This window comes from Musca domestica, unplaced genomic scaffold (assembly GCF_030504385.1).
Source record: "Musca domestica strain aabys unplaced genomic scaffold, Musca_domestica.polishedcontigs.V.1.1 7, whole genome shotgun sequence".
NCBI lineage: Eukaryota > Metazoa > Arthropoda > Insecta > Diptera > Muscidae > Musca > Musca domestica.
In genome coordinates, this window is record NW_026712383.1 from 25,180,116 (window position 1) to 25,201,708 (window position 21,593).

The following is a 21,593-nucleotide window of genomic DNA, read 5'->3' on the forward strand; positions in this document are numbered from 1 at the left end:
AGATTTTGGTGCCCACTGTGCGCTGGGAATGAAGCGAGGAAACTCATTTTGTAACCATTCTTGGGTGGTGCGTGCTGAGTGCGATTTGCTGGTGCTGAGTCCTGTTGGAATGTCCAAGGTCTGCGCCCAAAATGTTTGCATGCCCAAGGCTTTAATACACCCTCTAGAATATCTTCGCGATAATATTCGGCATTTATTCTGATGCCACGGTCGATTAATACGAGCGGAGAGCGACTATCGGCTGTTATGGCGGCCTTCACTTTCACCATGGCCGGCGCTTGAGTTCTGGTGGCCAAACGAAGGCGCACATTTTCAGCTGACCTCTTTGACAAGTAAGGACGATCATTTTGTTTGTTTACAAACTGCTGGACAACGAATGTTTTTTTTTTCCATCGGAGAAACCCAAATTCCATATTCGGCAGTTCACCACTTTCGGTGGCTTTACCCTGAGCTCGTTTTTCAATATTTTCCGAATGGATTATTGTGATATGTTCAGCTCACGAGCCATTTTTTGGCCCCTGCGACGCGGGTTTCGATCAACTTTTCGAACCATTTCTGCTAATGTTGCTGTTCTTTCCGTCCACTTGCTTGACGTCGGGCTACGCTACCAGCTACCAGTATCACGGTAATGAGCGATGGTATGAGACACAAAAGATTTATTCACATCTAAATGCTGGAGTGCTCTAACGATAGCCACTTGCGGTTTTCCAGCCAAATATAAAGAAATCACACTATCACGCTTGAATTACATGACGAATAACTTTTTTTCTGGAAAATTCTCACCAAAATGCTTTTGTACGCTTGTAAACAATATAATCAGCTGTCACTGGAATAATTTTAACAGCTGTCGGACGAGAGGCTTAGAAATGACAGCAGTCTGAAGTTGGTTGCAGTTTTTTTTTTCATCTCAGCCTGTATGGCTAGAGAGGGTATATATCATTTGATACCGCAAAAACTTGCCGCATCGAAATAATGGTTTTAGACTCTTGGGACCAAATTCGTTTCAGGACATTTGGAGTCGATCTAGCGATGTCCGTCCGTCTGCCTGCTGCGCACGATTACTCTCGAAGGAAGTATCTGATTTGATACAAACTTGGTACATCGTAATGTTATTATCAAACTTAGATCGAGTTCGGAGATGGGCAATATCGGTCCACTCCTTCTGCTACCTCCCCCACAAAATTTCAACATTTTCCAAGAAAATAATTTACTGCACAAAAAGAGAAAGCATAATCCGATTTTGTTTCAACTTTGCATATCCTAATATTTACGTCAGTGCTAAGTCAGGTGCAAAAATGGACAATATCGGTCCAGTCCATCAAGTACCTCCCTCTCAAACAGCCAAAATTTGGAATAATTATAACTCTTATAAAATGTGATGTAAGAGCCCGACGGTCTTTAAATTACAAACATCACCATATTAACCAAAAGTCTGACGTGATGATGGAATATATCGGTCCACTCCCTCTGGTACCTCCCCCACAAGGGGCCAACATTTTGAATATCCATGAAATAAAAAGCGGAAGTAAAATCCGATTTCCATTCAGACTTGTTAGATCTCCATATTTTCATTAACACACGATCTGTTATAAAAGTGAAAGAGATCGGACCATTTCTTCCGGTACCTCCCCCATAAAATTTTTAATAACCACAACGATCATAAAATCCGAAATAAGCATCCGATTCTCTTTATATTTCACATATCCCATTGTTTCTACTAACACAATATCTGATGTGAAGATGGGATATAACCGTCCACTTCTTCTGGTGTGTCCCCCACAAAGGGTCAATATTTTAAATATTTATGAAGCTCATAAAATACTAAATTAACATCCGTTTCCATTCCGATTTGGCACATCTCAATATTTCTATTAACACAAGATCTGTTATAAAGATGGTAGAAATCGGACCATTCCTTCTGGTACCTCCCCCACAAGGGGTTAACATTTTTTAAAAACCAAAACGATAATATATATATATATATATATATATATATATATATATATATATATATATATATATATATATATATATATATATATATATATATTTATATATGGAGAATATCTGTCCGATTACATCCACTTGCAACATCTCAATATTTCTATCAACACAAACTCTCTTATAAAGATGGTAGAGATCGCACCATTTTTTTCTGGTACCTCCCAGGCAAGATTTTGAAAACGAAACGCTCAAAGAAACTAGATCTGTTGTGAACATGATATATAGATCTGCGAACTTATATCTGTCATAACTTGCGAAACAAGTATATATGGAATTTATGATTTCGCATAAACTTGAATGTTCGATTTTCGAAAAAAATACTACATATCTCGCATAAAGTGAAGGAAGCAACCAATGTAGTCCGAATCTGGCACGTCACAATATCTATATCATATTTATTTAGAACCGATGCGAAATGGACAATATTGGTTCATTCCTTCGGAATCTACTCCATAGAGGGTCAACAATTTGAAGGGGCTGGGGGTATACCATCTGTCTGATATTTTTTAATTTGTTATTTATGCACAACTGTCGCCACTTCTTTTACTGGGGGACAAACAGATGTCAATTGGTTCCCGTCCCATCATTTGGGGCCACATTTGGTACTAGTACGGCTTATAACTAGTACAGGACTGGCGAAATTGAGTTAATTGGAATTTTCATTGCTAGTGGGGTAAATTCTCTTTATACCCTTCACCACAAGGTGGTCAGGGTATTATATCTTTGTGCATTTGTTTGTAACAGGCAAAAGGAAACGAGATAGACCCATAGTTCCTTTTGATGATCTGCATATAATCACATTCTGAGTAGATTTATGCATGTCCGTCCGTCTGTCCATGTATTCTTGTGAACAAAATGCAGGTCGCATTTATTATCCGATTGAGATGAAATTTTCCAAACAACATTTGTTTGGCCCAAGGACGAACCCTATTGAAATTAGAGATAATCGGTCAAAATTTAGATATAGCTCCCATATATATCTTCGTTCGATTTGCTTTTTATTGTGCACAAAACGTGTAATATCAGCCCGAATAGTATGGAATTTGGCACATACAACCAGATTAGGCCTGAAAATAAGTATACCAAATTTGATCGAAATCGGTTCACATATAGCTATAGCTCCCATATATATTTTTCTTCCGATTTGTTATTTTTGTCCTCCGCAGCCGTAATATGCACTCTGTAACAACAATATTTGGGGAAATATAGCAAATGCAGCTCAGAAATGCCTTTGCTAAATTTTATCGAGATCGGTTCAGATTTGGATATAGCTCCCGTATATAACTACGTCCGATTTACTTTATATTGTGCACCCAACTTCTAATATTTGTCCAAATGGGATGGAATTTGGCACATACGACGGAACTGAGTCTAGAAGGTAGTATGTCAAATTTGGTGAAGATCGGTTCAGATATTGCCATAGCTCCCATATATATTGTTCATTCGATTTTTTATCTTTGCTACCCACAGCCGTAATATGCACTCCGTAACAACGATATTCAGGGAAATATATCAAATACAGCTCAGAAATATATTTGCCAAATTTTATCGAGATCGGTACAGAGTTGGATATAGCTCCCGTATATATCTTTATCCGATTTCAAATAAATTGTGCGCCAAATGGGCAAGACTTTCTTTACTGGTTTTGTTCTGATTTTATTTTTTTTTAAATATCTCAATTTGTTTGGAAATTATATCCACCTAAACATTAGAATTGGTGAAGGTTGAAATAATCTATGAGCCGCTGTATGTCTTTAACATTTTCGGCGAATTAACATTTCGGCATATTTTAGAGAGCCATTCCATAAACGGAACTCATGCCAGCTTATTCCCCAAGTATTCGATTCATGCTGCTGCCGGTATGGTCCATTGAGGTGACTACAAAAAAAGGAAAGGAAATATTGAAATTTAGTCCAAAAAATTACCCTCCTCCTCCACAACCAGCCAAACCTAAACCAAAGAACCACCGGCAAAAACCACAGCATTATTCCTATCGGGATTATTATCATTATCTCGGTCGAAAGTGGTAAATGGATGTCCTTCGTGTATTTTGAAATTATTTCCAGCATTTCCACTATAATTGCCAACTTTTAGTAGGGCATAGTTTTCCGCTTCACTGCCAATGCGAAACCGATCGTACTTGGCATAGCGTGTATCGCCGCCAAAATCTTTTAGAATTATCAGCAATTCTTGTGGCCCCGCAAAATTTGTCATTTCATAGATGCGTTGAAGACCTATGAAGTAATTGCCGTTGGGATCGCCAAAACTCAGGCCGTATTCTTCGCCGTTGAATTGTAATCCAATTTTGGTTGTTCGGACAGAATGTTTTTAAATCATTGTCGAGAGTATTTACCCTGGGAGGTGTAAAATAGGGGTTTTTATATTGAACTTATTTTAGGTGATGATACATATACAGCTTGGCAGCATGGCATGGCAAATCTGTTGACATATTATAAAAGGATATCCGAGCCGCTCCCAAATTCCGCCGTCGTTGTCCTTTATAATTTGACATTAATTTACCATGCCTTGATGATGATGATCTACCAAATGGGTCAGGGCAACAACCCTTCTTTGGCCACCTGAGAGTCTTGTTTTTATACCCTCCACTATACATATGTAATATGGAGGGTATATTAAGTTCGTCATTCCATTTGTAAGTCATGGAAATAATAATTTTAGACATAACAAATTATATATATTCTTGATCAGCGTAGAATTCTAAGAAGGTTTTGCCACGTCCGCCCGCTCGTCTATTGTAATTACGCTAGAGTCAAAACGAATAAAGATAGGAAGCTAACATTTTGCACAGACCAGTATTTTGTCTGCAGGCAGATCAAGTTCGAAGATGGGCTATATAGGTCCACGATATCGTATAGCCACCATATAACGGTATCCCCCGTATATTCGGTATTTTAATGATTGGTGCTAAATTTTCAAATGGAATTGTCTGAAAATCCACATAAAGAGATCCTTTTGAGTACTTTACCCCCTGGAAGAGTATGATCTATATAGCTCCACGATATCAAATATCCCCCATATAACTTTACCTCTCGATTTTGGGTATTTTAATGATATTAGCCACATTTTTCAATGGAATTGTCAGAAAAATTCACACAAGGAGTTCCTCCTGAGTTCTTTACCCCCTTGAAAAGAACTGTAAGTAGACAGTCTACGTTTTAGTATATCACCTCTATAATGCTACACCGAGATATTCGGTATTTCGAGGATTTTTGCGACATTTTTTAATACGGAATTACGTAAAATTTCGTATTTGAAATTTGTAATGGGTACTACAACCTATGACGCAAAAATTGTCTGTGCAGGTCCTTGTATTCATATAGCCCTCATATGAGGGCACCTCCCGATATTCGGTATTTTGATGATTTTAGCAACATTAGTCACCGGAATTGTTTCAAATTTCGTATTTGAAGTTCGTAATGGATACTACAGCCTGTAACAGAAAATTGTCTTTGAAGATCAAGGTCTTCGTATAGACCCCATATATCAGTACCTCCCGACATTCGGTATTTTGATAATTTTTACGACAGTATTCGCCGGAATTGTTTCAAATTTGGTATTTGAAGTTACAAGGGGATACTACAGCCTAAGACACTAAATTGTCTGTGCAGGCCCACGTCTTCGTATAGCTCCCATATAACGGCACCTCCCGATATTCGGTATTTTGATGACTTTAGCGACATTATATACCGGAATTGTTCAAAATTTCGTAATTGGAATTCGTAATTTGTACTACAGGCTCAGACAGAAAAATGTCTATGCAGGTCCAGGTCTTCGTTTAGGCCCCAAATATCAGTACCTCCTTATATTCGGTATTTTGACGATTTTTGAAACATTATTCACCGGAGTTGTTTCAAATTCGGTATTTGAAGTTCGTAATGAATATAGGCTGTACTATGACAAACAATTGCGTATGCAGGTCTACGTCTTCCTATAACCTCCATCTAACGTTACCTTCCGATATTCGATATTTTGATGATTTTAGCTACATTTTTCACCGGAATTGTTTGAAATTTGGTATTTGAAGTTCGTAATGGATAATGCAGCCCGTAGCAGAAAATTGTCTATGGAGGTCCTGGTCTTCGTATAACCTCCATATAACGATACCTTCCCATGTTAGTTACAATTTTCACAGAAATTGTTTCAAAGTTCGTATTTGGAATTAGTAATGCATATAAGACAAAAAATTGCGTATGCAGGTCAAGGTCTTCGTATAGGCCCCATATATCAGTACCTCCCAATATTCGGTATTTTGACGATTTTAGATACAATATTCACTGAAATTGTTTGAAATTTTGTATTTAAAGTTCGTAATGGGTACTACAGCCTGTGACAGAAAATTGTCTATGCAGGTCCATATCTTCGTATAGGCCCAAATATCAGTACCTCCCTAAATTCGGGATTTTGATGATTTTAGGAACATTAGTCACCGGAATTGTTTCAAATTTCGTATTTGAAGTTCGTAATAGATACTACAGCCTGTGAAAGAAAAATTTTTATGCAGGTTTAAAGTCGCCAATGGGTACTGCATCCTGTGACAGAAAATTTGCTATGCAGCTCCAGGTCTTTGTATAACCCCCATATATCGGTACCTGCCTATATGCGGTATTTTTATGACTTTATTATTATTATTCGCCGATTTTTTTAAGTTTCGTATTTGAATATTGTAAAGGCCTGTGACAAAAGTTGCTTATGCAGGTCCAAGTCTTCGTATAGACGCCTATATGAGGGCTAAATTCGGTATTTTTAAGATTTTAACGGATTTTATTTTTTTTAAAAAATCTAAATTCGTCCAAATGGTGGAGGATATTCAAAGTTCGAACTTACAGCTTTTTTACTTTTTTTATAATCTTCTTACCTTTTATTTAAAATTTCTAATCTGAAATTAAATAAAAATTATATCAAAGTACCAAATAATTGAAAAAAAATTCTCTCCAAACCTTTCAGATAACTCTTCAAATTTTGTATCCAAATTCTGGGTTTTGTCCAAAATGTCATTCAATCTGATGAACAGATTTTTCCACAAATTCACATTGTTCTCCGCATCGTTTAGATCCTAGGTTGTATAATAATATTAAATATTAACCATTTTTTCAAATCGATTTTTCTCATTTACCAAATAACTTGTTGTCGAACTATTGTCCTCGGCATTTGCAAAATGTACAATCGTAAATATTAGCAAAACGATTTTCATTGTTCTGTTCCGCGCAAACATTATATTGAAACTGAGCTAGATTACACACACTCAAAACTTGATAGATTCTTATCAAAAAATTAAAAAAACTTAATTAAAAATATGTAAATATTTGACAGGATGTGCGGTCGTATGCAAAGTTAGGTAAAACAAGTAAAAGAGTATCGGTCAGTTTTGCCGACACAGATGTATACCCCCAAACTTGACTTATGATTAAACTGTTGATCCTTTATTGGGGGAGGTTTCGAAGCAGTTGGCCAATATTAGTATCTGATCAGACCGATTTGTATGTGACCTAAGACAGGTATAAATACTACAACTTGCCAGATGTGGGCTATATCGACTACTTCGTATACTTTATATAAGATATTTGGAAATTGTTGGAAAATGTGGAAATATGCGTGAGGTAATAGATAAAGCGGACTGTGCCAAATTTGAAGGAAATCGAACATTTATATCCAATTTTATGCGAAATCATAAATTCCGATAAATTGCGTATTCATATCAGATATCTGGTTAAAAGAAATATTTAGATATAGCAAGTCGTAAAGAATCGCCGACTTGTTTTGTAAGTTATGACAAATAAAAGTTTAAAATTGTGACTCTTTGTGGGTGAGGTACCAGAAGGGGTTCGCAGATATACATCTTCAGAACACATCCTCCGTTAGCAAAAATATTTGAATGTGTGAAATTTGAGCGTTTATTTTTCAAAATCTTGAATTCTATGTGGGGGAGGTACCAGAAGGAATGGTTCGATCTCTACCATCTTTATAACAGATCTTGTACTGATGGAAATATTGAGATGTGCCCAGTCTGAATGGATTCGGATATTAATTGCGTGTTTTATGAGCTTCATGAATATTCAAAATTTTGATCCTTTGTGGGGGAGGTACCAGAAGGAGTTGACCGATATAATCCATCTTCACACCAAATTTTGGATCAATAAAATTATTGCAATGTGTGTAATTTAAAGAGAACCGGATGCTTATTTCGGATTTTATGGTCGTTTTGGTTATTCCAAAATTTTGACCCTTTGTGAGGAAGGTACCAATAGAAATGGTCCGATCTCTACCATCTTTATAACAGATCTTGTATTGATGGAAATATTGAGATCTACGAAATCTGAATGGAATCGGATGTTAATTTCGTGTTTTATGAGCTCCATGAATATTCAAAATTTTCATCCTTTGTGGGGGAGGTGCCACAAGGAGTGAACCGATATATTCCAATTAAACGCCAGAATTTGGGTTAATAAAAATATTGCAATGTGTGTAATTTGAAGAGAACCGGATGCTTATTTCGGATTTTATGATCGTTTGGGTTATTCAAAATTTTTGACCCTTTGTGGGGGAGGTAGCAGAAGGAATGGTTCGATCTCTACCATCTTTATAACAGATTTGGTGTTGATGGAAATATTGAGATGTGGCCAGTCTGAATGGATTCAGATATTAATTGCGTGTTTTATAACCTTCATGAATATTCAAAATGTTGACCCTTTGTGGGGGAGGTACCAGAAGGAGTGAACCGATGTCTTCCATCTTTACTCCAGACCATGGGCTAATAAAAATATTGGGATGTGTGAAATTTGAAGACAATCGGACTCTTGCATCACATTTTATAAGAGATGTAATTATTCAAAATATTTACCCTTTGTGGGGGAGGTACTTGATGGAGTGGACCAATATTGTCCATTTTCGCAACTGACCTAGCACTGACGCAAATATTGGGATTTGCAAAGTTGGAGCAAAATCGGATTATCTTTCTGTACAGAAAATATATGTTTTTGACATTTGTGAGGCAGGTACGAGAAGGGGTTCGGCAGATACATTCCATCTTCACACCAGACATCATATTTATAAGAATTATATATATATTCAAAAGTTTTTACCCTTTGTGGGGAAGGTACTTGATGGAGGGGACCAATATTGTCCATTTTCTCACCTGACGTAGCACTGATGTAAATATTAGGATTCGCAAAGTTACAGCAAAATCGATTATCCTTTCTCTTTCTTTGCAATAAATTATTTTCTTGGAAAATTTTGACATTTTGTGTGGGAGGTACCAGAAGGAGTGGACCGATATTGCCCATCTCCGAAGTCGATCTAAGTATGATAATAATATTACGATGTACCAAGTTTGGATTAAATCGGATAATCCCTTCGAGAGATATCGTGTGCACCAGCCAGACAGACGGACGAACATCCCTAGATCGACTTCAAATGTCCTCAAACGGATTTGGTCGAAAGAGACCTAGGATCTGAAACCGTTATTTCGATGAGGCACATTTTGGCCGCATGAAAGTTTATATACCCTCTCTAGCCATATGGCTGAGGGTATAACTAGCCATATGGCTAAGGGTGTAATTAGATAGTCGGTACTCTTACTAAGTGGCTTGTCTGAATAGAGTGTTTTCACTAGAGGGCGAATAATAAGAAGTTAAAAAAGCTGTCGGCCGGGTCGAACTTTGTATATTCTCCACCATTAGGAACGAATTTGGAAATTTTCAAAAAAACAAATAAAAAAGCAGTAAGTTCGGCCGGGCCGAACTTTTAATACCATCCACCATTTAGTACAAATTTGGCAATTTCCAAAAAAAAAAAAAAAATAATAATAATAATAATAAAATCCGTTAAAAATTCTGCTAAAATTTTAAAAATACCGAATGCTTATACGACGACGTGGACCTGCATAGGCAACTTTTGTCATAAGTTATTACAATATTTAAATGCGAAACTTGAAGAAAAATCTGTTTATAATGTAGCTAAAATCATCATAATACCGAATATGTGGGGTACCGTTATATGGGGGCTATACGAAGACGTGGACCTGCACAGACAATTTTCTGGCATGGGCTGAAGTATCCAATACGAACTTCACATGCGAAATTTGAAACAATCCCGGTAAATAATGTCGCTAAAATCATTAAAATACCGAATATCGGGGGGTATTGTTATATGGGGGCTATACGAAGATGTGGACTTACATGGCCCATTTTCTGTTTTATGCTGCAGTATCATACCAAATTTGGAACGATTCCGTTAAATAATGTCGTTAAAATCATCAAAAGACGGAATATCGCGAGGTACAGTTATATGAGGGCTATACGAAGACGTGAACCTGCAAAGCCAGTTCTATGTCTTAGGCTGTAGTATCCGTTACGAACTTCAAATGCCAAATTTGAAACAATTCTGGCCAATAATGTCGCTAAAATCATCAAAATGCCGAATATCGGGAGGTGCCGTTGTATGGGGGATATACGAAGACGTGGAGATGCATCGACAATTTTCTGTCATAGGCTGTAGTAGCCATTACGAACTTCAAATACCAAATTTGAAACAATTCCGGAGAATAATATTGCACAAAATCATTAAAATACCGAATATCGGGAGTTGCTGATATATGGGGCCTATACTAAAACGTAGACCTGCGTACGAATTTTTTTGTCATAGGCAGTAGTATCCATTACGAACTTCAAATACCAAATTTGAAACAATTCCGGTGAACAATGCCGCTTAAATCATCAAAATATCGAATATCGGAAGGTACCGTTATATGGGGGCTATACGAAGACGTGGACCTACACAGACAATTTCCTGTCATAGGCTCTAGTATCCATTACGAACTTCAAATGCCAAATTTGAAACATTTCCGGTGAATAATGTCGCTTAAATCACCAAAAATACGAAAAATAGGGAGGTACTATTATATGAGGGCTATACCAAAAAAAGTGGACCTACATGGCCCTTTTTCAATACCAAAAGTCTTGCAGACATAATATATATGTGAGTAAAATGTTATCAAGCTACTTTATTTCGTTCGGAAGCTGGAGCGATTTTTACAGACGGACGGACATCGCTAAATCGGCATAGAATTTTATGCCGATCAAGAATATATGTGGGGGGTCTAAAATGTATATTTCGAGGTGTTGATGGAATGACAAACTAAATATACCCTCCATACTATGGTGGAGGGTATAAAAATTCGATTACTACCCGCTGGCAATGAAAATTCCATTTAACTCAATTTCACCAGTCCTATACTAGATATAAGCCGGACTAGTACCAAATGTGTCCCCAAGTAATGCAAAGGTAACCAATTGACACCTTTTCGTCCCCAAGTAATGCAAAGAAGCGACAGTTGTGCATAAATAAAAACCACAACGAAAAAACCAAACGAACATTTGAATGAGATTTCTACGAACAAGAACCACTTTGAATAGTTTTTTTTAGATTACCAATAAAAAAACAATGCACCGTTATTCTTGAGGAATGCAAGTGCGTTTTGTTTGGAAAAAGCATTCTTATTCTGATCGTTGTGAAGTGAAGTATAATTTTTCTGTGCAAATAAGTTATAAAGTGTTGAAAATAACAAATAAAAAGGTAAGAATGAGTAGTAAAAGTAATAATAGTAATAAAATAATAATAAAAGTAATTCAAGGTAAAATTATAGCATTCTTCTCAGAATTGTTACAAATTGTTAATTTGTTTGTTTTCACTATAGGTCAAATCAAAATTTTAGCTGATGCTTTAGCTGAGTTGAAGGTGATGGTGCTACGATCTCAAAGTGATGAGATACCATTATCGAATAGGTTCCCCATCACTTATGAAAAATATTGAGAATCAATACATATATGTAAGTATTTTTTAAATGTATTGCTGAACAAACATAGATTATATACAATTTTTGTTAATTTTTAGGTAAAGATTATAGCATTAATTATAAAAGGAGAGGAAACATCGAAATGTTTAAAAATGTTATCGGTTTAAATATTACTACGAGTATAATATTGAGGGAAACCATGGAAAAAAGTTTGAAGTCCCTAAGTAATATATACAGCGTTATTTTAGGTAAGGTGTATATAAACATTATTTTTATATTCTACATTTTCATACATTAAACATTATTTTTTGCAGATTCAATACCAGTTACAGAATATTCGGACACCCCTGAAACACAACTGCGAAAAGCAATACAAGTGCTTTTATAAATATTAAATTAAATTTATTTTTGTTCAAGTTTTATAGAGTAAGGTATATTTGTATTAATTTGTTTCCAATAAAAAAATGAATTACAACTATAAATTAGAATTTCACTAACAATAATTGGTACTGAACTAGTTCATGGGAAACCAGTTTAAAATTGGTCTGCTTATACTAGATAAGGGATAGTCAAATGACACTAGTACATAACTGATACATAGAACTAGTTAAAAGGTAGTCTGCTGACACTAGTCTGTGGCTGTGTACTTGGAACTTGGTAAGGGTTAGTCTTTTGTCACTGGTATATGACTGTAAACCTGGAACTAGTAAAGTACCATCTACAGGTAATGCAAAGGGAGCCAATTGGTTACTTCGTATGACATCCCCATGTTAAAGTTTACAGTTGTTTGCACTGTGAGGGGTCTTAAGTGGAACTAGTTACTGTAACTCTGAGAACCGACGAGTTTCCGATGCCGAACTAGTTCATGTTGCTAGCGGGTATTGAAGTCATTGGAGCAGCTGAATTGGCTGACTCTTAGAGAGAGAGAGAGAGAGAGTACATCGAGTATGCTCACTAAGGGATATCTCATCATATAGAACGACATCTACAGAGGCACTGTCCATACTTTCAGGAATACCACAGATCACTCAAAGTCTAATAGAGGGAAAATATACATACGAACAGCGAAAATCTCTACTAAATGGATATTCCATAAATGAGTTAAGCCAAATTAAAAAAAAACAGGGCAGATGGACCTATAAACTTATCCCATATAAAGAACCTTGTTTAAAGTTCTGATATTATTCTATAAGCGCCAATTTATTTATTTTTTATTAAATATTTCAATTTATTTAGAACCAATATCCAGCTAAACATTAAGAATAGGTGGAGGTTGAAATAAGCTATAAGCCACTATATCTATTTAACATTTCCGGCGAATTAACATTTCGGCATATTTCAGGGAACCATTCCATAAACGAAACTCATGCCAGCTTATTCCCCAAGTATTCGATTCATGCTGCTGCCGGTATGGACCATTTAGGTAACTATAAAAAAAAGGAAAGGAATATTAAAATTTAGTCCAAAAAATTCCCCTCCTCCTCCACACTTACCCATGATAACCCAAACCAAAGAACCACCAACCACCGGCAAAAACCACAGCATTATTCCTATCGGGATTATTATCATTATCTCGGTCGAAAGTGGTAAATGGATGTCCTTCGTGTATTTTGAAATTATTTCCAGCATTTCCACTATAGTTGCCCACCTCTAATAGGGCATATTTTTCCTCTTCACTGCCAATGCGAAACCGATCGTACTTGGCATAGCGTGTATCGCCGCCAAAATCTTTTAAAATTATCAGCAATTCTTGTGGCCCCGCAAAATTTGTCATTTCATAGATGCGTTGAAGACCCATGAAGTAATTGCCGTTGGCATCGCCAAAACCCAGGCCGTATTCTTCCCACGAACGATTGAATGACACCGAAGCATCCTGGCGCCGTTGTATTGTAATCCAATTTTGGTTGTTCGGACAGAATGTTTTCAAATCATTGTCGAGAGTATTTACCCTGGGAGGTGTAAAATAGGGGTTTTTATATTGAACTTATTTTAGGTGATGATACATAGGCAGCTCGACATCATGGCATGGCATATCTGTTGACATATTTTAAAAGGATATCCGAGACGCTCTCAAATTCGGCTGTCGTTGTCTCTTATAATTTGACATTAATATGCTAGGCCTTGATGATGATGATATACCAAATGGGTTTGGACAACAACCCTTCTTTGGCCACCTGAGAGTCTTGTTTTTATGCCCTCCACCATACATCGAAATAATAAATTTAATAATCACGCTAGAGTCAAGACAAATAAAGATAGGAAACTACAATTTTGCACTGATCAGTCTTTTGTCTGCAGGGAGAGCATGTTCAAAGATGGGCTATATCGGTCCACAAAAAAATGCACAAAAGGAGTTTTTTCTGAGTACTTCACCCCCTGGAAGAGTATTGTCTATATAGCTCCACAATAGCAAATATCCCCCATATAACTCGGTATCCCCCATATATTCGGTATTTTGATGACTGTAGCCAAATATTTCATTGAAATAGTCTGAAAATCCACGCAAGGAGTTCCCTCTGAGTACTTTACCCTTGGAAGAGAACCGTCTACTTAGGTCTAACTTTTAGTATAACACCTATATAACGCTACTCCGAGACATTCGATATTTTCAAGATTTTCGCGACATTTTTTACCGGAATCGCGTCAAATTCCGTATTTGAAGTTCGTAATTGATGCTACAGCCTATGACGGAAAATTGTCTATGCAGGTCCGCGACTTCATATAGCCCTCATATAGGGGCACCTCCCGTTATTCGGTATTTTGGTGATTCAAGCGACATTATTAACCGGAATTGTTTCAAATTTTGTATGTGAAGTTCGTAAAGAATACTACAGCCTATGACAGAAAATTGTCTGTGCTGGCCCACGTCTTCCATTAACCTCCATACAACGGTACATTCCAATATTCGGGATTTTGATGATTTTAGCAACATCATTTCAAATTTCGTATTTGAAGTTCGTAATGAATTATACAGCCAGTGACAGAAAATTGTTTATGCAGGTCCATGTCTTCGTATAGCCCCCATATAATGGTACACCCCGATGTTCGGTATTTTGATAATTTTAGCGACATTATTCAACAGAATTGTTTCAAATTTTGTATTTGGAATTCGTAGTGGATACTACAGGCTCTGACAGAAAATTTCGTATGCTGGTCCACGTCTTCGTATAGGCCCCATATATCAGTACCTCCTTATATTCGATATTTTGATGATTTTAGCGACATCATTCACCGGAATCGTTTCAAATTTGGTATTTGAAGTTCGTAATGAATACTACAGCCTGTGACAGAAAATTGTCTATGCAGATACAAGTCTTCGTATAGCCCCCATATAACGGTACCTCCCGATATTCGGCATTTTGTATGATTTTAGCGACGTTATTCACCAGAATTGTCTCAAATTTGGTATTTGAAGTTCGTAATGAATACTACAGCTTATGACAGAAATTTGTCTATGCAGGCCCTGGTCTTCGTATACCCCCCATTTATAGGTACCTTCCTATATTCGGTATTTTGACGATTTTAGTTACAATATTCACAGAAATTGCTTGAAATTTCGTGTTTGAAGTTCCTAATAGGTCTATGCAGGTCCAGGTCTCCGTATAGTCCCATTATAACGGCTATATATAGTTAATAAAGATTTTAACAAAATTCATTCATACTGTTTATATTTATTTGTATCTTCTTCTTACCTTTTATTTAAAACTTCCAATCTGAAATTAAATAAAAATTATATCTAAATACCAAATAATTGAAATATTTTTCTTGCTGCAAACCTTTCCGATAACTCTTCAAATTTTGTATCCAATTTCTGGGTTTTATCCAAAATGTCATTCAATTTGATGAACAAATTTTTCCACAAAATCACATTGTCCTCCGCATTGTTTAGATCCTATATGGCAAATCAATATTAAATATTAAAAAATATTTTCAAAACTAATTTTTCACATTTACCAAATAAGCTTTTGTCGAACTATTGTTGTTATTGTCGTACTCAGCATTTGCGAAGTGTGCTATTGCAAATATCAGCAAAACGATTTTCATTGTTCTGTTCCGCGCAAACATTATATTGAAACTGAGCTATACCACACACTCAAAACTTGATAGATTCTTATCAGAAATTTGAAAAAAAAATAATTAATATAAATATTTAGCAGCATGTGGTCGTATGCAAAGTTAAACAAAAAATTGTCTATTGATTTGGTAATTCCCCATGGAATTCCCTTAAAAACAAATGCAAAATGAACATAAAAACGAAGCAGAGACGGAAAAAAAATAAAGACATTAAAAATTCAAAACCAAGAAGGTGTCAAAATCGATTTGAAACTTAAAAGCGCAACGGCCCTCTTTCTATGATGGAATGGAATAAAAAAAGAAAACATAAAAAACGAAAACGACTAACATTCAATCTGGATGGTGTGTTCTGGAGACTTGAAAGGAGAATTCGATTAACGTGTAGTGTTCTTGAGATAGAGTTATTCATATTAAAACCAGTAAGGAAAAGCCAAAGTCGGACTGGGCCGGCTATATGATACCCTACACCATTATGGATATTTAGTAGACCTCCCGTAACAAAAGAATTTATTTCAAGTAGAACATACCATATTTGCCTTTAGAACTGCTATAGTTTGCGATAGAGTGCATGATATCATATGCAGAAGGATTATATAAATATATATATATATATATATATATATATATATATATATATATATATATATATATATATATATATATATATATATATATATATATATATATATATATATATATATATATATATATATATATATATATATATATATATATATATATATATATATATATATATATATATATATATGCTGGAGCCGAGTTTAAAAAAATATTTTTTTCAAAGACCAATATGACGTGGATTTTTTAAAGAATATTTTTTCAAGGACCAATAGGACGTGGATTTTTTAAAGAATATTTTTTCAAGGACCAATAGGACGTGGATTTTTTAAAGAACATTTTTTCAAGGACCGATAGGACGTGGATTTTTTTAAGAATATTTTTTCAAGGACCAATAGGACGAGGATTTTTTAAAGAATATTTTTTCAAGGACCAATAGGACGAGGATTTTTTAAAGAATATTTTTTCAAGGACCAATAGGACGTGGATGTTTTAAAGAATATTTTTTCAAGGACCAATAGGACGTGGATTTTTTAAAGAATATTTTTTCAAGGACCAATAGGACGAGGATTTTTTAAAGAATATTTTTTCAAGGACCAATAGGACGTGGATTTTTTAAAGAATATTTTTTCAAGGACCAATAGAACGTGGATTTTTTAAAGAATATTTTTCAAGGACCAATAGGACGTGGATTTTTTAAAGAATATTTTTCAAGGACCAATAGGACGTGGATTTTTTAAAGAATATTTTTTCAAGGACCAATAGGACGTGGATTTTTTAAAGAATATTTTTTCAAGGACCAATAGGACGTGGATTTTTTAAAGAATATTTTTTCAAGGACCAATAGGATGTGGATGTTTAAAAGAATATTTTTTCAAGGACCAATAGGACGTGGATTTTTTAAAGAATATTTTTTCAAGGATCAATAGGATGTGGATGTTTTAAAGAATATTTTTTCAAGGACCAATAGGACGTGGATTTTTTAAAGAATATTTTATCAAGGACCAATAGGACGTGGATTTTTTAAAGAATATTTTTTCAAGGACCAATAGGTCGTGGATTTTTTAAAGAATATTTTTTCAAGGACCAATAGGACGTGGATTTTTTAAAGAATATTTTTTCAAGGATCAATAGGACGTGGATTTTTTAAAGAATATTTTTTCAAGGACCAATAGGACGTGGATTTTTTAAAGAATATTTTATCAATGACCAATAGGACGTGGATTTTTTAAAGAATATTTTTTCAAGGACCAATAGGACGTGGATTTTTTAAAGAATATTTTTTCAAGGACCAATAGGACGTGGATTTTTTAAAGAATATTTTTTCAAGGATCAATAGGACGTGGATTTTTTAAAGAATATTTTTTCAAGGATCAATAGGACGTGGATTTTTTAAAGAATATTTTTTCAAGGATCAATAGGACGTGGATTTTTTAAAGAATATTTTTTCAAGGACCAATAGGACGTGGATTTTTTAAAGAATATGTTTTCAAGGACCAATAGGACGTGGATTTTTTAAAGAATATTTTTTCAAGGATCAATAGGACGTGGATTTTTTAAAGAATATTTTTTCAAGGACCAATAGGACGTGGATTTTTTAAAGAATATGTTTTCAAGGACCAATAGGACGTGGATTTTTTAAAGAATATTTTTTCAAGGACCAATAGGACGTGGATTTTTTAAAGAATATTTTTTCAAGGACCAATAGGACGTGGATTTTTTAAAGAATATTTTTTCAAGGACCAATAGGACGTGGATTTTTTAAAGAATATTTTTTCAAGGACCAATAGGACGTGGATTTTTTAAAGAATATTTTTTCAAGGACCAATAGGACGTGGATTTTTTAAAGAATATTTTTTCAAGGACCAATAGGACGTGGATTTTTTAAAGAATATTTTTTCAAGGACCAATAGGACGTGCATTTTTTAAAGAATATTTTTTCAAGGACCAATAGGACGTGGATTTTTTAAAGAATATTTTTTCAAGGACCAATAGGACGTGGATTTTTTAAAGAATATTTTTTCAAGGACCAATAGGACGTGCATTTTTTAAAGAATATTTTTTCAAGGACCAATAGGACGTGGATTTTTTAAAGAATATTTTTTCAAGGACCAATAGGACGTGGATTTTTTAAAGAATATTTTTTCAAGGACCAATAGGACGTGGATTTTTTAAAGAATATTTTTTCAAGGACAAACAGGACGTGGATTTTTTTAAGAATATTTCTTCAAGGACCAATAGGACGTGGATTTTTTAAAGAATATTTTTTCAAGGACCAATAGGACGTGGATTTTTTAAAGAATATTTTTTCAAGGACCAATAGGACGTGGATTTTTTTAAGAATATTTTTTCAAGGACCAATAGGACGTGGATTTTTTACAGAATATTTTTTCAAGGACCAATAGGACGTGGATTTTTTTAAGAATATTTCTTCAAGGACCAATAGGACGTGGATTTTTTAAAGAATATTTTTTCAAGGACCAATAGGACGTGGATTTTTTAAAGAATATTTTTTCAAGGACCAATAGGACGTGGATTTTTTAAAGAATATTTTTTCAAGGACTAATAGGACGTGGATTTTTTAAAGAATATTTTTTCAAGGACCAATAGGACGTGGATTTTTTAAAGAATATTTTTTCAAGGACTAATAGGACGTGGATTTTTTAAAGAATATTTTTTCAAGGACCAATAAGACGTGGATTTTTTAAAGAATATTTTTTCAAGGACCAATAGGACGTGGATTTTTTAAAGAATATTTTTTCAAGGACCAATAAGACGTGGATTTTTTAAAGAATATTTTTTCAAGGACCAATAGGACGTGGATTTTTTAAAGAATATTTTTTCAAGGACCAATAGGACGTGGATTTTTTAAAGAATATTTTTTCAAGGACCAACAGGACGTGGATTTTTTTAAGAATATTTCTTCAAGGACCAATAGGACGTGGATTTTTTAAAGAATATTTTTTCAAGGACCAATAGGACGTGGATTTTTTAAAGAATATTTTTTCAAGGACCAATAAGACGTGGATTTTTTAAAGAATATTTTTTCAAGGACCAATAGGACGTGGATTTTTTAAAGAATATTTTTTCAAGGACCAATAGGACGTGGATTTTTTAAAGAATATTTTTTCAAGGACCAACAGGACGTGGATTTTTTTAAGAATATTTCTTCAAGGACCAATAGGACGTGGATTTTTTAAAGAATATTTTTTCAAGGACCAATAGGACGTGGATTTTTTAAAGAATATTTTTTCAAGGACCAATAGGACGTGGATTTTTTACAGAATATTTTTTCAAGGACCAATAGGACGTGGATTTTTTAAAGAATATTTTTTCAAGGACCAATAGGACGTGGATTTTTTAAAGAATATTTTTTCAAGGACCAATAGGACGTGGATTTTTTTAAGAATATTTCTTCAAGGACCAATAGGACGTGGATTTTTTAAAGAATATTTTTTCAAGGACCAATAGGACGTGGATTTTTTAAAGAATATTTTTTCAAGGACCAATAGGACGTGGATTTTTTAAAGAATATTTTTTCAAGGACCAATAGGACGTGGATTTTTTGAAGAATATTTTTTCAAGGACTAATAGGACGTGGATTTTTTAAAGAATATTTTTTCAAGGACCAATAGGACGTGGATTTTTTAAATAATATTTTTTCAAGGATCATTAGGACGTGGATTTTTTAAATAATATTTTTTCAAGGACCAATAGGACGTGGATTTTTTAAAGAATATTTTTTCAAGGACCAATAGGACGTGGATTTTTTAAAGAATATTTTTTCAAGGACCAATAGGACGTGGATTTTTTAAAGAATATTTTTTCAAGGACCAATAGGACGTGGATTTTTTAAAGAATATTTTTTCAAGGACCAATAGGACGTGGATTTTTTAAAGAATATTTTTTCAAGGACCAATAGGACGTGGATTTTTTAAAGAATATTTTTTCAAGGACCAATAGGACGTGGATTTTTTAAAGAATATTTTTTCAAGGACCAATAGGACGTGGATTTTTTAAAGAATATTTTTTCAAGGACCAATAGGACGTGGATTTTTTAAAGAATATTTTTTCAAGGACCAATAGGACGTGGAGTTTTTAAAGAATATTTTTTCAAGGACTAATAGGACGTGGATTTTTTAAAGAATATTTTTTCAAGGACCAATAGGACGTGGATTTTTTAAAGAATATTTTTTCAAGGACCAATAGGACGTGGATTTTTTAAAGAATATTTTTTCAAGGACCAATAGGACGTGGATTTTTTAAAGAATATTTTTTCAAGGACCAATAGGACGTGGATTTTTTAAAGAATATTTTTGCAAGGACCAATAGGACGTGGATTTTTTAAAGAATATTTTTTCAAGGACTAATAGGACGTGGATTTTTTAAAGAATATTTTTTCAAGGACCAATAGGACGTGGATTTTTTAAAGAATATTTTTTCAAGGACCAATAGGACGTGGATTTTTTAAAGAATATTTTTTCAAGGACCAATAGGACGTGGATTTTTTAAAGAATATTTTTTCAAGGACCAATAGGACGTGGATTTTTTAAAGAATATTTTTTCAAGGACCAATAGGACGTGGATTTTTTAAAGAATATTTTTTCAAGGACCAATAGGACGTGGATTTTTTAAAGAATATTTTTTCAAGGACCAATAGGACGTGGATTTTTTAAAGAATACTTTTTCAAGGACCAATAGGACGTGGATTTTTTAAAGAATACTTTTTCAAGGACCAATAGGACGTGGATTTTTTAAAGAATATTTTTTCAAGGACCAATAGGACGTGGATTTTTTAAAGAATATTTTTTCAAGGACCAATAGGACGTGGATTTTTTAAAGAATATTTTTTCAAGGACCAATAGGACGTGGATTTTTTAAAGAATATTTTTTCAAGGACCAATAGGTCGTGGATTTTTTAAAGAATATTTTTTCAAGGACCAATAGGACGTGGATTTTTTAAAGAATATTTTTTCAAGGACCAATAGGACGTGGATTTTTTAAAGAATATTTTTTCAAGGACCAATAGGTCGTGGATTTTTTAAAGAATATTTTTTCAAGGACCAATAGGACGTGGATTTTTTAAAGAATATTTTTTTCAAGGACCAATAAATGTGGACTTTTT

General features: G+C 34.3%; 1 protein-coding gene and 1 long non-coding RNA gene across 3 annotated transcripts; one reads left to right on the top strand and one right to left on the bottom strand.

Moving 5' to 3' along the window:
• Nucleotides 1-3,671: 3,671 nt before the first annotated feature.
• On the bottom strand, nt 3,672-15,912 carry LOC105262290 (ryncolin-2). 2 transcript variants are annotated; one of them, XM_059130085.1, is made up of 5 exons: nt 15,770-15,912; nt 15,592-15,707; nt 15,508-15,528; nt 13,309-13,764; nt 3,672-3,882 (listed from the first exon to the last, which is right to left on the bottom strand). In XM_059130085.1, the coding sequence occupies exons 1-5, from the start codon at nt 15,878-15,880 to the stop codon at nt 3,759-3,761; spliced, it is 828 nt and encodes a 275-aa protein (XP_058986068.1). In that variant the 5' UTR covers nt 15,881-15,912; the 3' UTR covers nt 3,672-3,758. The 2 variants fall into 2 exon arrangements, with proteins under 2 accessions (XP_058986068.1, XP_058986069.1); XM_059130086.1 differs by lacking the exon at nt 3,672-3,882 and adding an exon at nt 12,995-13,242.
• Nucleotides 11,214-12,276, top strand: LOC105261473 (uncharacterized). The gene is made up of 4 exons (XR_009343984.1): nt 11,214-11,595; nt 11,717-11,848; nt 11,914-12,063; nt 12,130-12,276. It is a non-coding gene; the product is annotated as an uncharacterized LOC105261473 (long non-coding RNA).
• Nucleotides 15,913-21,593: the final 5,681 nt, after the last annotated feature.